At 43.1% G+C, this 18,277-nt stretch overlaps 1 protein-coding gene across 1 annotated transcript; it reads right to left on the bottom strand.

The window, feature by feature from the left end:
* Positions 1-8,877: 8,877 nt before the first annotated feature.
* Positions 8,878-17,868, bottom strand: PARP16 (poly(ADP-ribose) polymerase family member 16). The gene is made up of 6 exons (XM_005305381.5): positions 17,677-17,868; positions 14,769-14,906; positions 13,348-13,554; positions 11,854-12,025; positions 10,930-11,071; positions 8,878-10,651 (listed from the first exon to the last, which is right to left on the bottom strand). The coding sequence occupies exons 1-6, from the start codon at positions 17,866-17,868 to the stop codon at positions 10,507-10,509; spliced, it is 996 nt and encodes a 331-aa protein (XP_005305438.1). The 3' UTR covers positions 8,878-10,506.
* Positions 17,869-18,277: the final 409 nt, after the last annotated feature.

Below are 18,277 nucleotides of genomic sequence, written 5' to 3'. Positions count from 1 at the left end.
CCCCAGACTGCTTCAACTCTGCCTCCAGAAAGTGCTCTCCTCATCTCTGCCATGTCCAGCTCTGAACTTCTCCAGTGTCCAGAGCTACTGGGCCGTAGGGGGTTTAGACTCCTCTCTAGGCTCTCCAGTAGCTTTGCTCTTCAGTAAGCATAAATGCTGCTGGTGGCGTCTTTTCCTTCCAGCGCTTGGTTCTTTGTCTCGCTCGTCTGTAGGCATGTTTATTTTTTCTGCATTTTCTTCTCTGTGCTTGAGTCTGACATTTGCAAGTTTCAGGAAGCTCGGGGCGTAGGCAGGGAACCTGCAGAGCCAGCTTTCATGATGAAATGAAAATGTCACCAAAAGAGCACGTTGCCAAATATACCACCCTGCCTGCCTAGTGCTAAGCCAGCAAGGAAACGGAGACAGAACCGAGAGCAGGGTGTCAGAACTGGCAAGAGGATCGCTTTGCAATGGGTCACTGTCAGCTGGGTTGCTCATGGTCGGAGTCCAGCCAGCGCAGATAATGGGTCTTGTCGGTTGCTCTGGAAAACAGAGATGGGATGAAGCTCTGAACTTCAAATCCAGACCCCTGTGAATTCTGGGCTGGTGTCTGGCTTCTTGTACTTGGGTCTGAAACTGCCCCTGCATTTCTGGTTCTGGGCCACTGCCTGAACTGATGTGGATATTGTGTTTGAGAACATCTTTTAGCACCACTCAGTGTGAACCCATGCCCTGACCCTGCTTCATCTTCTAACCTGGGCCCTAACCTAAACCAGCTCCAGACCAGGACACCGCCGCCTCCTGCTACCTGTAGTGAAATCCCAATCCTAATGTGCAGCTATTGAATGAAAATCTGATTCGTAGCTGTAGTAAGATACCACCTTAGATCCATCAATGGCACTATAACTCAGGGCTAATTCACTGTAATAAGTTGCTGCCCAATTCCAGCTGGTATCTGCGGTGTTAGCCGGATTAGTCCTATGGAGTCATACAAGACTATTCTCTCAGCACAGGCACCGTTGACACAAATGTGGTATTTAAGCTTCAGCGTGGTGTTCATTGCATTCTTTTATTTTACTGTGATCAGAGAGACATCTCAGTGTTTGTTCCCAAGTCCTTTATAAAAGGAAAGCTACAAACCATGTTCTTTCATTCCAGGGCTGTTGGGATTTCCTTCTCAATTATTTTCACCCCTTTACAAAAGCAGCAAATCCTGGGATATATAATATTTCCCTTTAGGAACAGAGAATTTTGCCACATCTCCCAAATGTTACAAACAAGGAGGAAGAGGTCACAATATTACATGCCACTTACATGGCATGATTTCTTCGTAGGACATAGAAACTCCCATTTTCCTAGGAAGCTAAGCATCTCGTTAAATCGTTGCTTCTAGATCCTACCTACCCATTAATTATCTGCTAAGTAGCAAGAAAATCTAGTGGCAATTATATTTAACAAGCATGGGATCAAATTCCCCTGTTGGATACGCCACATCCCGTGTGAACCTGGCTCATTAAGTACAAACAATTAAAATGGGACAAAATAACTTTTCTGGTGACAGTATTTCATCTAATCCTTTTGAGTGGTGATAGAGCTACGCAGTTAACTGAAAAGATGAAAATTCAAAATTCCCTGAAACATTTTCACTCATTTGATAAAATACAGCCTCATGGAACAATGTAATATTGATGATCCATAGAACCAAACCCAATTTTCTGGGGATATCCATCGACTCCTTTTAATACAAGTCTAGTGCTCTCCTTAGAATTAAATTCACTTTAATACAACAAATATGATTGCCATACACTCATTAAAAAAATTCCTATTACTCTTTTTTTAGTTCACCTTAGCATTTGCGTCAGTCAGCTGGAAAGAGGCCGAAAGGAAATGGTTTTAGTTTATTTTGTTTTCCCCTGGCAATCTTTCTGTGAGTCACCACCATTATTTTAAGACTGGTATTTAAAAGCGACGTGTTTTTAAAAATACTCCATGCCAGATCTCTATTTTGTGATTTTATTTTTAAGGTGTTTCTTGACCCATCTCGTTCAATTCTCCATAAACTATCTGGTAGATCAGAGCAAAAAACTTGTCAGCTTTGCCCGAGCTTGATAAAGCTAAAGATTTTGTTTGGGGATCTTTGTCTTAAACAGACCTTCAAACGAGCACCTGTAATGGGCTTTATTTTAAAATAAAGCCCACCAATTGCTTTATTACTGTTTCCAATCACTTTGCCACCAACCTTCACACCAGGGCTTATGTGCCATTAACATGAACATTGGTAGAAAATGAGGGGTGTATGTGTGTGTGCGTGTGTGCATGCATCCCCTGTAAGCATTTGTGCTGCCATCTTGGAATCGCTCTCATTATTAACCCTACCGTCCAGGCCTTAGTCAAGAAACTCACTAAAGCACCTGCCTAACTTTAAGCACATGAACAATCCCATCCCTATGCCGCTAAGCATTTTTAAACATGTGCTTAAGTCCCCTTGCAAATGACACACCGGATGTGCTTGTGCTACCGCTGTCTGCAATGGGACGTAAGCACATGCTTTGATATTTTCCTGAACTAAGGCCAGATCAGGGAGCAGAACAATGCCACGTGACTCCAGGCCCCATCTCGCACATCTGACTGACTAAGAATAGTTTGCAAACCACCGGTGGGCTGAAACGTGTTCTTCGCAGTGCTAACTGACCAATTCTTAACGGCCAAATGGATGGAGATGGAGACTCTTGACAAGCAGCGAGGGGGGCAGAGGCAGTGGGTGAATTCCCCTGGCTGGGACAGGAGGAACTCATAAACATCGGGGCAAGGTTTGCAGACATTGGGGAGAATCTGGGGTTCCAGGTGCTTGGAGTTTGCAGAAGGTGGAGATGGTGGTTAAGGGGCAGACTCGGAATCCCAGACACACAAGAGGAGACATTTGAGGCTGTAAGAAGCAGAGCTGGTGGTTAGCGGAAGGGGCAGCTGAGTTTGCAGAGGAGCATCGCTAGAAGCCAGAGAGCAGAGGTGATACCGAGCAAATGCCAACTCACCTGGCGAGGGTGACCAAACAGCAAGTGTGAAAAATCGGGACAGAGGGTGGGGGGATAATAGGAACCTATACAAGAAAAAGACCCAAAAATCAGGACATCTGGTCACCCTACACCTTGCTGACACAACACCTCCGCTGCCTCCCCATAGCGCCAGGCCTCCTGCTCCAGAGGTGAGCAGGTTACTTCCTAGCGTTTCAGGGATTCAGTCCTGTGAAATCTGGTGTTTCCCCAGATGCTGGAATCCAGAGATTGCATGAGACTCTCAGCTCTCATTTCAAATGAAAGTAAGTTTCTAGCTCTCTGCGTTGTGACCAGGGCTAGCTTTAGGCCAATTCCACCAATTCCCCCGAATCGGGCCCAGTGGCAGGGCCGTCCAGAGTGGGGAACAAGTGGCAGAGAATCCCTTCCCTGGCTAGAGGCGCCTTTTTAATTTTTACTCACCCGGCGGCACTCCGGGTCTTTGGCGGCACTTTGGCGGCGGGTCCTTCACTCGCTCAGGGACTTTGGCGGGGGGTCCTTCAGTGCCGCCGAAGACCTGGAGCGAGTGAAGGACCCGCCGCCAAAGACTAGGAGCGCGGCCCGGTGAGTACAAGCCCCACGTGGTTTTTTTACTTTTTTTTTTTTTTTTTTTTCCAGTCATCCCTGTTGGGGCCCCGTCGAAACTGTTTGAATCGGGCCCCGCGCTTCCTAAAGCCGGCCCTGGTTGTGACAAACCGGCTGCTCTCACTTCACATTTCAAGCTAAAGGCTCAGAAAGCAAATAGAAAAAACTCCACATTTATTGTGTTTAAGCCAATCTCATGATTTTGGAGGGGCCTGAGTCATGATTTTGGAACGCTTGTGGTGGGCAATACTCAGAATTGGATCTTTAAAGAGTAACTTACCCAGACAGCCTGTTGTTAAATGGAGGTTTCTATTTATTTGTTTGTTTGTTTTTGGTGACTTGCTGCTATAATCTTCAACCTGACCGATATTTCCAATGCTTAATGTCTCATCTAAAGGTTATTACTCTTGCTTCTATAAAAATAAAATTCTGTGTAACGCATAATCACCGGGCATCAGCCTTTCCACTTCAGTTTCTTAACGCTGCAAAACTAAACAGTACGTTTCTTCCTTTGAATTTCTGAAGCTTGTTCTTTCCAGCTCCTTTGAGGGAGGCAACTGGAAATCTAGCTTCAAGAAGATGTTAAAGGCGGGTGGGCTTTTAGAAAATGCTCTCTCAATATCTTAATTTGTTAAAATGGAAATTTAAAAAGAAGTGACTTTTGTAGAATCTGTTTGCATTTCTCCCAGCTTGGGCAAGGGAGAGAGACCAGTCAGCTTCAGGTTTGTTTCTAGTATGTTTCACTTTCAGATGCTCATGCACTAGCCCCTTTATTGCAAAACTTGGGCTGCAATTTTATTTTATTAAAATTCCACTGGACTTGAGCCAAACTGGAGCAGAGAATGACCCAGTTTCTTTGTTACAATAAAGCAAACAAAAATAAAATGTTACTGGTATAACTTAAAAGATTGGTTTTACTTAAATAAAATATTTTCCAATGAATTAAGAAAGGGCATTTGACAGATGTTCTAGATCTGAGCAATGCATTCTCACTATTCGCCACACTGCTGGGTTGGCCATTTTGATGGCAGAGGGATCTAGACATTTTACAGCATTGGGGCCTAATCCTGAGCTGATCACTCCGTTTTACTCAGACTTTTTGTACAGGCAGAATTACAGTTTGTTTCCCGTTAAGTAAAGCACTCGGTACTTTTCTAGCACTTTGCCTGGTGCTTTGAAGATGTAAACTGTTTAATAGGCTAACCTTTGGTTCACATCAAGTAATAAAAATACCTTTGGGAGTTGCTTGGCACATCGTGTTTTCTACCACAAAGTAATTCAAATGAATGTATCTTGCCTGCATTGGGAAATACACATCGTAACCAGTCCTCCACACTGATTCCAAATAGTGGCAAGGTGTGGCCCTGAGTACAGAATGCATTATCGGCTGATAAATGCATTATCTGACTCCCCTTATCATATCTGAACTCACAATCTTTAAGGTATTTACCCTCACACACACCTCGCAAGGTAGGGCAGAGCTGTTATCCCCATAGTACAGATAAGGAACTGAGGCACAGAAAGGCCAGGTGACTTGTCCAAGGTCCCACAGCAAGGCTGTAGCAGACGAGGGCACTGAACCCTGAGCTCCTAAGTACCAGTGCCCTGACCACTGGACCATCCTGCCTCTGGGGCCCAACAATGGCTGTATCCTGTTGGGAGACCTGCTTAAAAATTGATAGCAGAATGAGACATTCGCTCCTTTCCCACACAAAACTTCCACTGTTTGTAGTGGCCGCTCTGGGCTACAGGCGCCTGGCTCTTGGAGAACCAGTTGTTCTAAGCAACAAAGTCTCAAAAATGCCTTGATTTCTTCCCAGCTGCTCCTTTGTCTTAATTAATTGCCCACCCCCCCAGTTTTGTGCCTGCTCCTTATCCTGGAACAACTTCCAAGTTAGTATGTGTCACACAACCTCCCTCTCCTCCTTTCAAAGGCTCTTGAAAACCCAGCTGTTCCCCCAGTCAGTCTAGCGGCAGCCACTATAATAGGGAGCAAACACCGAGTGGTTAGCGCTGTATCCCCTCCTGCCTCCTAGACCTCTGCACTCCGAGCTAGGGGTGCGGTTCCCGGCTCGGGTACAGGTACTCGCGCTAGCTCGACGACCGCTAGAGCGAGCAGAAATAGCAATGGCACTGCAGGAGCCTGGGCCGTATTGATACAGCTTAGCTGTGCTGAGTACAAACCTGCCTGAACCCGGTGGGTACGTACTCGGCCTGGCTTAGCTGTGCCTCGGCTGCTGCTACCCACGCTGCCCCAGCTACCCTGCTATTTCTACTCAAAATAGCTCAATCACGAGGCACACCTATGACACTAATATATACACACACACTGATGTGCACCAGAAACACACCAGTGCTTTCAGAAATGGCCTGAGATCCCCTATGAACCTAATTTCTGTAATGGAGAACCAAAGGGTAAGCCGCTTTAAAGAGAGAGATCAAGAGGCTACTGTCCTCCACGCCACAGAACAATAAAATGTTCGTTGACAAGTCTTTGAATTTCAGCTCGGCTCTATAATTAGTGCCCGTTACTTGGGCGCAGGAAACGTTATCTGCTGTAAAGCTCGGCAGTATTAATGGACTGTGAAAGGCAATGGGGCATTCGATGGTAATGTTCTTGTTTTGCAAGCTGTACAGTGCATAAATAAAGGCGTCTGGCAGAGAAATTCACTGGAATAAATGCTTCTAGTTCCATTCACCTCCAAGAGAGGTTGCAGGGAGTGAGATTGAGTGAGCATAGACAGTGACGTAGCCGCAACAGCACAGGCAGTGGTGACACGGCTTAGGCCTAATTTTGGGGGTTTGAGTTAGAAAATCTGATTACCAAGTCATTATTTCTGGCAATTAGGTGACAGAGTAACATCTAGGGAAAAGATATTTTCTTTGACACACTTAATCAGTGAGGTAATAACCCTCGTCTTGTTTGCTAGAAATATGCAGAGATCTTTCTGTAGGGTTCATTATTAAATGCAGCTTTTCATTGATCAAGCATAATATTAAGGGTCAGATCGCAATCTCGAGCAGATGCATGCATCGACCCTCTATCTTTTGCCTTGGATCTCTCTGCCATTCATCTCATCTCTGTTTTGCCGGCAATTCAGTTATTCACAGAAGTTACACACTTCTAATGTGGTTACAGCAGGGGCCTTGAGTCAAGTCTGTTGGGTTTTATTCCCAACTACATCACAGACTTGCTGTATATTCTCAGTCAAGTCACCTCTTTGTCCCTAAGTTTAACCATCCTCTATGCATCTGATCATCCTCAGATGAAAGATAATCAGAAGCATAAATAAAGGATAATCACGGTCTTCATACATCTTAAAAGATACTCCACTACGGCTGCAGGGAGTACACACCATTTCCTTATAGTTTGGTTAATAACAGATTTTACACAGGAGCTGTTATCAAATTTTGCAATTGTGATTTTTTTTTAAGTGATCCCCTTTAAACACACACAACTTTTTAAAACCGCTCTTTCCTCGCCCTAATAAGCAAGTCATTTAACCTCTCCTGAAGGTGGCTTCCTTTGCCATTTTAAATCTTCTAAAACCATCCATTTTCACTGTAAAATGCCAATCACCATTTCCTCTGCACCTATAACGCCACACACCATCTTGTATCCTATCTGCCATGAAGTCCCTGCTAATGAATCCTCCAGCATTGATCATATTCACTCTGCGGGGTTTGTATGCAGTAATTTGCACATTAAAAGAAAAGCCTCACGGCATGCACGGGATAGGGCCTATAGTTGTATTCTAAAAGCCATTACTATATTATGAAATCTTACCAGATTAAGAATTTTAACAGGCTACAAGCTTGTCTGTTTCCCACATGATTTAGAAACTGGGATCCTTGATGACTGTCAGCCACACGGTTAGTGGCTTATGTGAGCGCATAACAGTAATACACATGGTTCAAGACAGGGATCCACTATCAATTACACTGTTATATCCTCCACAGAAGTTACTAGGCTACCTAGTTTGGAGAATTACATCAGGCAAGATTAAAATAAAAGGATTTTGGAGAAGAATTTCAGGCTTCATGTATGGTAGATAAAAGACAATGAAGCAAACCCGACCCCTGAGGCTATGAGATGCTACGCTGCTTTATCCCCCGCAATGAATGTTCTTGTCTCAATAAGCACTGGCATTCAGTCACACTGGGAATTAGTCACTTAAAATGGCTCCACCTTATAGCGCACACAGCATGTTAAGTAATGCTGACGTAACAGATTTATGTGACCAGCTACCATTTAAAAGGAATAAAAAGTGGTGTTATCCATGCCCTATTTAATATAAATTACATCTCAGTAATATGTATCCACATTACTCTTCTATATAACAAGCACCAAGGATCTTAGGAGATCACAAGAGGAAGAATGGTTTGTGGTTAACATACCATTCGGAGAGTCACAAGACTTGGTTTCTATTCCCAGTTCGGCCACAGATTTCCTGTGTGTGACTTTGGGCAAGTTACTTAGTGGCTGTGCTTCAGTTTCCCATCTGAAATGGACATACTACTACTACTACCCTACGTGACGCTACTTTACTGTAAGTCATGACGTTCTTTTAGCTCCTAGAATGGACATTCCTATTAAAGATGTGAAGTTGTATTTATATAATTCAAAATCTCAAAGGTGAGAAAATACAGATTTCAGGAAATGGTATTTTGTCTCTTAATGCCTTTAAAACTAAGTCAGCCAACCCCAAAGCTTAATTTAAAATAGTTGTCTGGAATAGTCCATTCCTTCCTGACACTAGGTCCACATCCCCAGCTAGTTTGCTGCTGAATCTACTTTCACAGGGTGTAGAACTTCTTTGTTGAATGACCCGGGCTGTCTCAAAACACAACTAATGTTTACAACACACAATGTGCTGCTTTATAAATGTGGAACTCTCCTGCTTTCACTGCATCACTGTACTTAAATCTGAGATTAACATCAACAGTGGTCCTAGTCACCCATGCTCACATCTTCACAAACTTAAAGTTTTATTGTGTTCAAAATGAGTGCTAAAAGCCCCCATTGTTTAAAGGGACAGTGTCAATTTCAATTATTTAAAGTTGACTTATTTAAAAAAATCTGCCACTTTCTGAGAGCACAATCTTAAAATGTGTCCTGAAGCTTTTACAAATATTTTTATTAAGGCAATTTTATATGGGTTTTTCTGCTACCTGGCTGATCCATAAGAGGGGGAGAAATAGTGAATCTGACCGTATGCAAAGTTATCCCACATGTACAACATAAACTAACAACAGAAAATTGTTTTTGCTAGCTTTTTCAGTTTTTATACTTGTAGGTGGTTTTATAACTATAGTACAGATAAAACATTCAGACAGTGAAGTGATTTTCAAATCTCTTTAAATGTTCCAAGTCTCCAAGTGTGCACTACACAGAATTCTAACAAACCTATACACTGTCAAACAAATCCAAATAATAAATGAGGGGTTCTTAGTGTAATTTGATTTTTTTTTAAAGTAAAATATGGCTACTCCTTACAACATATTGGCATGAAGCCTACCTAACACAGATAATGTAATTCTGATAGAGGAAAAACCAATCTCCTTCTGATAACTTTATGTAGACAGTATATCTTACAGACACACATACAGAGGTCAGTTATCAAGTGAAAACCTAAATGCAGTATATACTAAGCTGACATCACTCTCTGACCTCAGAAACAAAATAAATCCTGATCTCAAAATATTCTATTTCCTAAAACGATGTTTTAGGAAATATTTGGTATATTCCTACTGCAGTTATCAGGTCACAAATGCAGAAAAAGAGATGGGACATGCATACAAACATAGAGCCACACCCTGGAGCATCATACAACCACTTTGCACTGCACAACTGGCTGTGAAAACAGTGTTCCCAGACCAAGAGATCTGCCAGTGGCATAGATTTTCCCCTTCCTTCATGATGGGAAGCCCCTGCCCAGCCCTGATCCTGAGCTCCCATTTGAGCCTGTTGGACATAGGGACCAGCCCTGCATATAGTGGGCCCCTTGGTGGGGGAGGGCCAAGGTGAACTTTGATCTTACACACCACCTCCCCAGACTTGCACTGTCTGCTCCCTGAACCTAGCGGAGGATCTGGCCCATTGGACTGTACTTAAGACGTATTCCTCTCATCATAGCCTACAGTGCTCTAAAATTCAGTATTCATTCTTTATCCAGTGATTTTATTTTCGATAACACACAAGAACATTCAGTTTGGTTACTGTTTTATGTATAATGTTTTGTTACAATCACTGTGCCCAACTATAATCCCCTGTCAAAAATTGTAATTAAGATGATCCTGCTTTATCATATGAGAAACAGCACATTTCCTCTTCAGCAAAGACACACGGGGTTTCTCAAGTCAAAGCAATAAAACCTACTGCAGGTTTACCTTTGTGTGAGGTAAAGAGAATTCCTCCCTTCCAAGAGCATTATAAATAAATATTGCTTTTTTAATCCGGCAGAGAATAAACACCCCCAATACAGGGGTGCTGAGAGACTTAACCAAAGTGTAAACCCTGTGTATGATGGAAACCACTTCAAGCCAGCACCTATGGCCCGATAATTTCCACATTAACGTTTTCATTAATTTTAAATAAAGTTTTTTCTTGGACCGTTGACTAAAACATGTCTGTACAGAACTGTTCACATTCTACTTCAGCGTCCCTAGGGCAAGACAGGCTGAAAAGGGAGCTGCCAATCAGGCTCCCTCATTAAAAGAAACAAAACGACTTAAACAAGAAAAAATGGAAAGGGGCCATGAAGGTAATGCAACTGGACTATAACCAAATGCTCAAGACCCCATTTCCAGAGCGCTGGTACAGATGCAGTAGGTTGTAGATCTCCTATCATTAAGGCACATGGTGAACATAACAGCATATAAACCAGCTTGTTCATCCTTCTGAGTCAAACATTCTATTCCAGTAGTAGAGGAAGGCCGGTGAGTTGCTGGCACCTATAACAATTAGCAATAGTAGATACATCATCATCATTATAGCAAAACGATGATTGGAAAACCACGACGACTGACTAGAAGGCCTGTGGAGGGGAAAAATGCATAAAAAGCATGAATTACATCAAATATCATCTTATCATTGACACATTTATTATGTTTTATTATTTTTGAATAATCTTGCAAGCTTTGATAAAGATTTTCCTAGCTACTATATTTGCTCCGGGATCCCTTTTTGCTTCCTGTAAGTGGAAGCATGTCTTTTGTATTTTTTGATTTTGAGAGAGAGAATGATGGGCAAATAAGATCTCTGTCTATCTGGCACTTGCACCATGCTCATTATACTGGTGAGTTGAACTCTTACCTCCGGTGTTGTTTCTGTGAATATACTAATAAGTATTTAACTCGTAAAAGCTGATTGTTTGTGACAACGAAGTATTTCTGTGGAACATCGCCCCCTTCACTGTTTTTTACTCTTGCTCTTTTCCTGTCTATTTCTTCTGAATCTGTATGGGACAAGAAGAGGTTTTCTTGGAAATGGGAAGGAAAGCAAAAGCACATGTATGAGAGTAAAGGAAGACGGTCAAGGCATAGGACTTGGAGTTAGGAGACAGGGTTCTTATTCCTGGCTCTACCTCAAATTTCATTGGTCCCTCTTAGCATCCCAAAGGGGAATCAGAGAACCAGCCCCTACTGGTTATCCCTGGCATGGGGGTACTATGGGTTGGGCTGGGAGTAGAGAAAGGGCACGTTAGAGATAGGAGAAGGCAGGCGTAGAGCACAATGCTTGAGGGTTGCAAACATCAGAGAGGATAGAGAAATAATACAACAGCAAAATGAAATTTTTCTAGTAGAGAATAGCTTTGTTATGAGTCTAACATGCATAAGTACAGAATGCATATTACTCTTGCTGTTACAGGAATACCTTGGCTTGGGTTCACTTCTGGAACAAATGGAATAACTCTGCATTACAGAACATGTTCTGTTATCGGAGTGCCGCTAGATTAAAACAAAATAGGATGCTATTTTGGTTTCTATACTGATCTAGCTAGGTCCCACTGCTAGAATGATCAAGTTTTATTTTTTCCATTTTTGTGGAACACTTTTGTAGATTTGCTAATGGGTCATCCAGAAAAGGTGCCTCCCGGTCAGTTTCTGCTGGTGGGAAACTAGTGTACACACGAGTACATTCTTAGCTGTATTACTGCACATATACACAACCTAAATCTGAGGAGTATTAATAGAAGACTGACTAACACTCTAGTTGTAATTATTTCTATACACTCACCTTTCTTCTTCACCTGGCATTTTACATCTGGATGATCGATAATCTCACAAACAGCTACACAACTAAGGATAGGGCCCAAAACGCTGCGTTGCCACCCAAGACCATGAGGGCTATATAGAAGAGCAAGGCTTAGATCACTGGTAAGGTAGGTACCTTCACCAAACAAGGATGTCTGAAATAGCACAAAAGTAAATCAAGAGAGACTGCATCAGATCAAACACTCAATGTCCACATGGCACAATAATACAGTGTACCACTGCACTTTCCTTGCCAAATGCCAGCACATGGTTTCCAAAAATAGTATGGAGCTTAAAAACACAGCAGTGAAATTCAGAAGTCTCAGATCTTAAACTCCTTAGCACTGGACTACAGACAGATTTTGTACCAGTGCAACTATGTCAGTTAGGGGTGGGACTATTTTTTTTTAACAGATTAAGCTAGACCAGTATAAGCACTTTTAAACCACACTAAGGAGGTTGTACAGCTTTAACTATACTGGTATATTTAAAGTGGTGCAACTTTTGTGCATGTACAAGGTCTTAGTGACATTTAGAAACCTGCTCTGCAAGGGAGAAAAGTTCTTTTTAAGTATGATTTTTTTCCCCCCAAACTCAATTGCTTTAACAGTTTAGAAACATAGGATTTGCCACCCCATCTAATCTAGCACACTGCCTCCCACTGCAGACAATGTGATAATTCATGAGGGCGGGGGGGGGGAAATTGAAATGCATCATGCCAGCTGTGCCCTCCTGGGAAGGTAAAGATTCTTTCTTGCCCTCTGTGACCCTAGAAGTGTGGGCCTTGCTAAGAATGTGGGGATGAAATTAAAAACAATGAAGTCACTGTTTCACACATGGCCCAGGCTGGTAGTGACTATGTATTTTTACTGTCTGCCAGCTAGGTGACAACCTACATGAAAAGAAGGGATAGTCCCAGCTAGCTTCTATCAGACAGGTGTGGAATCCACAAAGTCCCACCCCCCACCAAATGACATCCTTGTCAGCAATCTCCTGGCAGATGCAAAGGACTCTCAATTGGCAGGTAGTTTCCCACCTTTAGAGGTGGTTCAGGGTTGAGACCTGGGCAGAGAGAGCCTACACTGACCATGTTCCTCCTGGTCCAAGGCTAAAGATCTTCCATCTCTATGGTTGTCAAATACGCCAGCATTTTTCAGAGGCACTAAATTCATCTCTTTTTTTTGGGTTTTAAAGTGAAGGATGGCTACAACCAGGCATATTGGAGAAACTACTATAATTTAATGCTGGTTTCACACCACCTGCATTTTTTTAAGCTCAATCTACTTATAAAACCTAGTAAAATCATATGCAAAGTTAACTGTGTTGTCGTCAAGGAAAACAAATAGCAACATGCGATCACAGATCACATTATTTTTATCCCTACACACATTTGTACATGTGTTTAAAACACGCCTCAGAGTTTGTGAATGAAGGATGAAGCTGTGTGTTTAAATGCAAGAAATATTGGAAACCTTACCCTATTTAAATGGCAATGTAAACCATTGTGCAGTATGGAATGGAAGTTCTCAAGGCGACTCCCATGGAATGCATAAATAAGGTTCCTTTCTCCCCTGGTTTCATCAAATTTGGCATTCATCTGATCACAATACACTATTTCAAACAGGAAGTCAGGAGTAGGAACAGCATCACTTGACATTCCTGTCAGCTCTTGGATCTTCTCATACTTAAAAACAGAAAGGAATCCTAATGTTATTTTTTTAAAGGTCTAGATTAGTCACTGGAAACTTGCTTAGTGTCTCAGATCCTTTCCTAGTTCCTTAATATATTTACCAATGCGCATTTACAATTCAGTATTAATACCCAGTTAGCTGGTAATGGTAACCGCAGAAGACCAAGTGGATTGTGGGAACTGTAAGGGTTTCTATTCCTCCATGCTCTTGCCCTCTTCTCCTTTGCTGCTTCTCTATGAATATTCACGAGCACTGCTGAGTGGTAAGGTTATGACATCAAAGTTAAATCTGCCCCTCCCCCACCTCCTCTCCCAATAATGTGTCTCAGATATCAGAGTTAAGTGGATGATGCAATGAGAGGGAGGAAAAGAAGAGACATCTTTATGGTGTCATAATCCCAACACACAAACAAGGCTATGATATAGATATATTCATGAGATATGTTCCTTGGGAAAGAAAAAGATTGGAATTTAAAGACATTTTTATCATTTCCAGCAGCATCCACAATTCTCTTAGGTACTTAGACAGTCTCCATTATTGTAGTATCTGAGTGCCTCACAATGTTTAACACATTATCCTCCCAACGTCCCCGTGAGGTAGTGCACATTTTACAGATTGGAACCTGAGGCACAGAGAGACTAAGTTACCTATGCAAGATCATACATGGCGTCTGCGGCTGAGCATGGAAATGAACCCCGGTATCCTGCGTCCTGGGCTGGCACCTGAACCACTAGCTCATTCTTCCTCCTCAACATCAGGTGTTTTCTAAACAGAAAAAATGGCCTGGTTCCTGCCCTGAGGACCTCACAATCTGAACACAGGGTAGGAGTACAACATTAAATAGAATGGTCAAGTGTGATTAACCATACATTACCAATATAAGGGTTTTGCTAAGACAAACCTTTGGGGTTTTAATAGGAAATAATAGATATAAAAAAATTAATCACCACTCAGTCATTCACTTGCTTTTGCTGCACACATTCCTTCTTCTGTTCCTTGTCTATTTAGATTTTGAGCTCTTTGGGGGAAGGACACTGTCTCTTTATTCATCTATGCCTACCAGAAAATGCGTTCACTTGACATACTTTTCAATCCTTACAATAAACAACCCTTAAATCCCAGGTCAAGGTAACCACCTGCATGCAAGTGGTTGTGTTAAATAGCAAACTCATATCATGAAACTTTCATTAAGAATTTGAAATCTTACCTCCTTTTTCTTAGTACTTTGTATAGTTAAGAATTTAGATGATAAAATCCAGCTAAACAGATCCCATGTCCTTTTATCTGTGTCTGAAATAGACTCTGGAAGTTCTTTTAAGCTTGGCAAAGCATTTGTATCTGCAAGCTAACATAAGAAAGATTAATGTGTTTTGCGTCTCTTCATCATCATGATTAAACAGAGACCTCTAGCGGTAAGAAAACAATATTTCACTCTAATGGGGATCTGTGGTACAAGTTGAAAAACAATTTCCAATGAATTACAAGAACCACTTCTGAAAGACTTATACTGAGATTACGTGGGGAAATTTGTCATTTGTTCTGACATGCAACACTGAGTACAACGTTTGAGCAAGCTACGTGTCTTCTATAATTCTATGATCTATATTCAGCAGCAGCATCCATGCGGTATGCATAAGAACAGTGATCAAAAACATCTGAATGTGGTCACTACATCAACACACAGGTGATATCTGGAGTGGTATAAGTGAGACAGATATTGCAATCCCATGCAATAACTTTGGGAACCATACCGTATTAAGTTATGTATCACTGTGAGCATAGACTCTGACTCCGTGGGTGCTCCGGGGCTGGAGCACCCACAGGGAAAAATTCGTGGGTGCACCCACCAGCAGCCATGCTCCCCTCACCCCCCAACCTCCTCCTCCTCCCCTGAGCATACTGCATCCCTGCTCCTCTGCCTACCTCCCAGCGCTGCCTGCCCAGCCGCTGCCAAACAGCTGTTTGGCAGCAATAGCACGCTCCGGTGGAGGAGCAGGAACGTGGCGCGCTCAGGGGAGGAGGCGGGGCTGGGATTTGGGGAAGGAGTTGGAATATTGGCAGAGAGGGGGCGGAGTTGGGGTGGGGACTTTGGGGAAGGGGTTGGAATGGGGGTGGGGAAGGGGTGGGAATAAGCAAGGCAGGGACAGGGCCTCATGGAAGGGGTGGAGTAGGGGCAGGGCTGGGGGTGGGGTTTGAGCCCTCATGGGAAAGAGGGCAAGTTGGTACCTATGACGGTGAGCCAGGGATTATATGCAACACCAGGAGGGAGCAAAACAGTGAGGGGGTGATTAAGGTGACTCATTTAAGTTGTAAATGCCTCCAGAGAGATGCCACCCCTTGAGGAGGCTTGGATATACTGATTCAAACTGGATTTTCCAGAGAGCAACGGACAAAAAAAACAACCCAGGCTTTTGATATTATTTCACCTGTTAAACTTTTTCAGACTTTCAACTTTAGACTTAGAGGCTTCCAAGTCTACATTTGTCATTTACCTTCTAAATGCTTCTAAATCTAGATTCCTTAATCTTACTGCATTTCAGACTTGCAAAATTTTACTTACCCACTTATACTGGACAGATAACATATCATTAATTTTTTTATCACTAACTGGGCAAGAGTCGGTATTTTGTTTGAGCTAGTAAATGTACAGAGTTTTGCACCGCTGCTTTTGACTCTTTAGTATTACAGAAAACAATGCGCTCTATATTTTAAACCTGTTTTATAGTTTCCACACAACTTAGCTATAAACTCTTGGGCCAGAGACCTCCTTGTTATGATTTTCTGTAAAGAGCTGTGTAGGCTTTTGCCCGTATACAAGTTATAACACAATGTACATAGTAGTATGACAGCTTTTTTTCTACTTTTTAATTTTTTTTTTTTAACTTCAAGGGCTGTGTACAAATTACACTGCATTTATTTGGAAGGACACCATTAAAACAGTGATTCCCTCCTTCCCATTATGCAGAGGTCTATGCGCTGCTGCATGTGCTCAGTATGGCATTTGTCTGTTTATTCAACATCACATGCCTGAAAAGGTGTTTTCCTCCAATCAAGAAAGAAGTTCACCTTTGGACGAGGACCAGGTCTGGAGAGTTTCCATCCCAGAGGAGAGTTTTTCAGAAAGTTGTGAGTAGTTGAAAATGTTATAGTGGCAGCTATTTTGCAATTTTAACTACTGGACAGTGTTTCAACAGACATACATACAGAGCACATCCTAACAGCCTCATGTGTAGTTAGGAAAATCAAGATTGGGTGAGGGGATTAGAATTACGTTAGCCATTTGTCCTTAATAAGGATCAAGTTTTTAAAATATATGTGCCCCTAATGCTCATGCCATATCTTGCCAACGCAGGGAATCTGTCCGTGCCCTTGGTGTGTACAGAAAACCAGCTAAATTGAAAAGGTCCAGAATTAAGGGCCTGAAGCAGTAGCTACACTGAGCAGGGAACTCCTAGTGAATCAGAATCTTACCCCCAATCTGAGAGGACAAGGGGCCAAATGTACAATGCAGGAAAGCACTGTGTGGACGTGAAAAGAACAGGAGTACTTGTGGCACCTTAGAGACTAACAAATTTATTAGAGCAAATAAACAATAATTAGAGCAAATAAACTAACAAATAAATTTGTTAGTCTCTAAGGTGCCACAAGTACTCCTGTTCTTTTTACGGATACAGACTAACATGGCTGCTACTCTGAAACCTGTGTGGAAGTGGTAACCCTCCACTGCACCTCTGTCAGCCAGAAAACAAGGGAAAGGTAAGGCAAGCCTGGTACCTTCAACAGCACAGCAGGTGTGTTAAACCAGGAGATGCCAGAAATGGGGTCAGCACTATTCAAGTGGATAATCACATTAATAATACTTAGCACATTTCATCTTGGAGGCACTTATATAGATATTAACTAATTGCTCCTAACCACACTCCTGTGAAGTAGCATCAGTGCATAAGTAATGAAAACGAGTGACTTGTTTATAGGATCTGTTCTGGGCTTTGTTTTTATGTGGAACTAATTACACCTGTACTCTGGAGAAACACCTGCTGCTCTTCAGCTCGGAGTGCTCTTCCCCTCCCCTCCCCACTCAGTGTCAAGCTGTCCCCTCTAAAGGGATAACTCACCAACGCATCAAAATCCTTGCTCTCCTCGTTAGCATAGAGGCCTGGAAAGGGTCTCAGGACCGAATCACGCTTGTAGCTCTGCAAAGCGGAAACAAAGAGGCTGCACTTCAGATCCGCAGCCAAGATGTCCCTGCGGGTGGCCTCCTTGATCTTCTCCCTGAGGGCAGCATCGCTGGGCCTGCGGGGCAGCATTCCCACCAGGGGTCTGGCCAGGAAACACACAGGGCAGCAGCTCAGCACAGGTTAAAGCCCTTCCCTAACCCTCAACCTGGGGGTGCTGGAGGGACCAATCTCCCCCCTGCCCCAGCTGTCCTCAGCGCCTCCCCCTCCCATCCCCACTGCCATCCATGTCTCAGGGATTTAACAGAACATGTACCCTGCCCCCCCGTCCCCTCCATCTCACTGCTTGGGCCCCCAGCCTGCCCCCCGCACCCTATATTGCCCGCCTCCCCCCCGCACCCTATACTGCCCTCCAGCCTCCTCCTCTCCCCCCTACTGCCCCCAGCCTGCCCCCCCGCACCCTATATTGCCCTCCAGCCTCATCCTCTCTCCCCTACTGCCCCCCACACCCTATATTGCCCGCCCTGCCCCCTCCCCGCAC

This window comes from Chrysemys picta, chromosome 10 (genome assembly GCF_011386835.1).
Source record: "Chrysemys picta bellii isolate R12L10 chromosome 10, ASM1138683v2, whole genome shotgun sequence".
Classification (NCBI taxonomy): Eukaryota; Metazoa; Chordata; order Testudines; family Emydidae; genus Chrysemys; species Chrysemys picta.
Note: the sequence above shows the minus strand (reverse complement) of the source record. Positions and strands in the feature narration are given on the sequence as shown.

Bases quoted from the DNA above. Each gene is read 5' to 3' on its own strand.
- PARP16 (XM_005305381.5), bottom strand. From the start codon at position 17,868: ATGCTGCCCCGCAGGCCCAGCGATGCTGCCCTCAGGGAGAAGATCAAG. The intron at 13,555-14,768 runs GTAAGATTTCAA...TCTGTTTTTAAG, and splicing joins AAAGTACTAAGAAAAAGGAG to TATGAGAAGATCCAAGAGCT. The intron at 11,072-11,853 runs GTGAGTGTATAG...TGTCCCATACAG, and splicing joins ATGCCAGGTGAAGAAGAAAG to ATTCAGAAGAAATAGACAGG.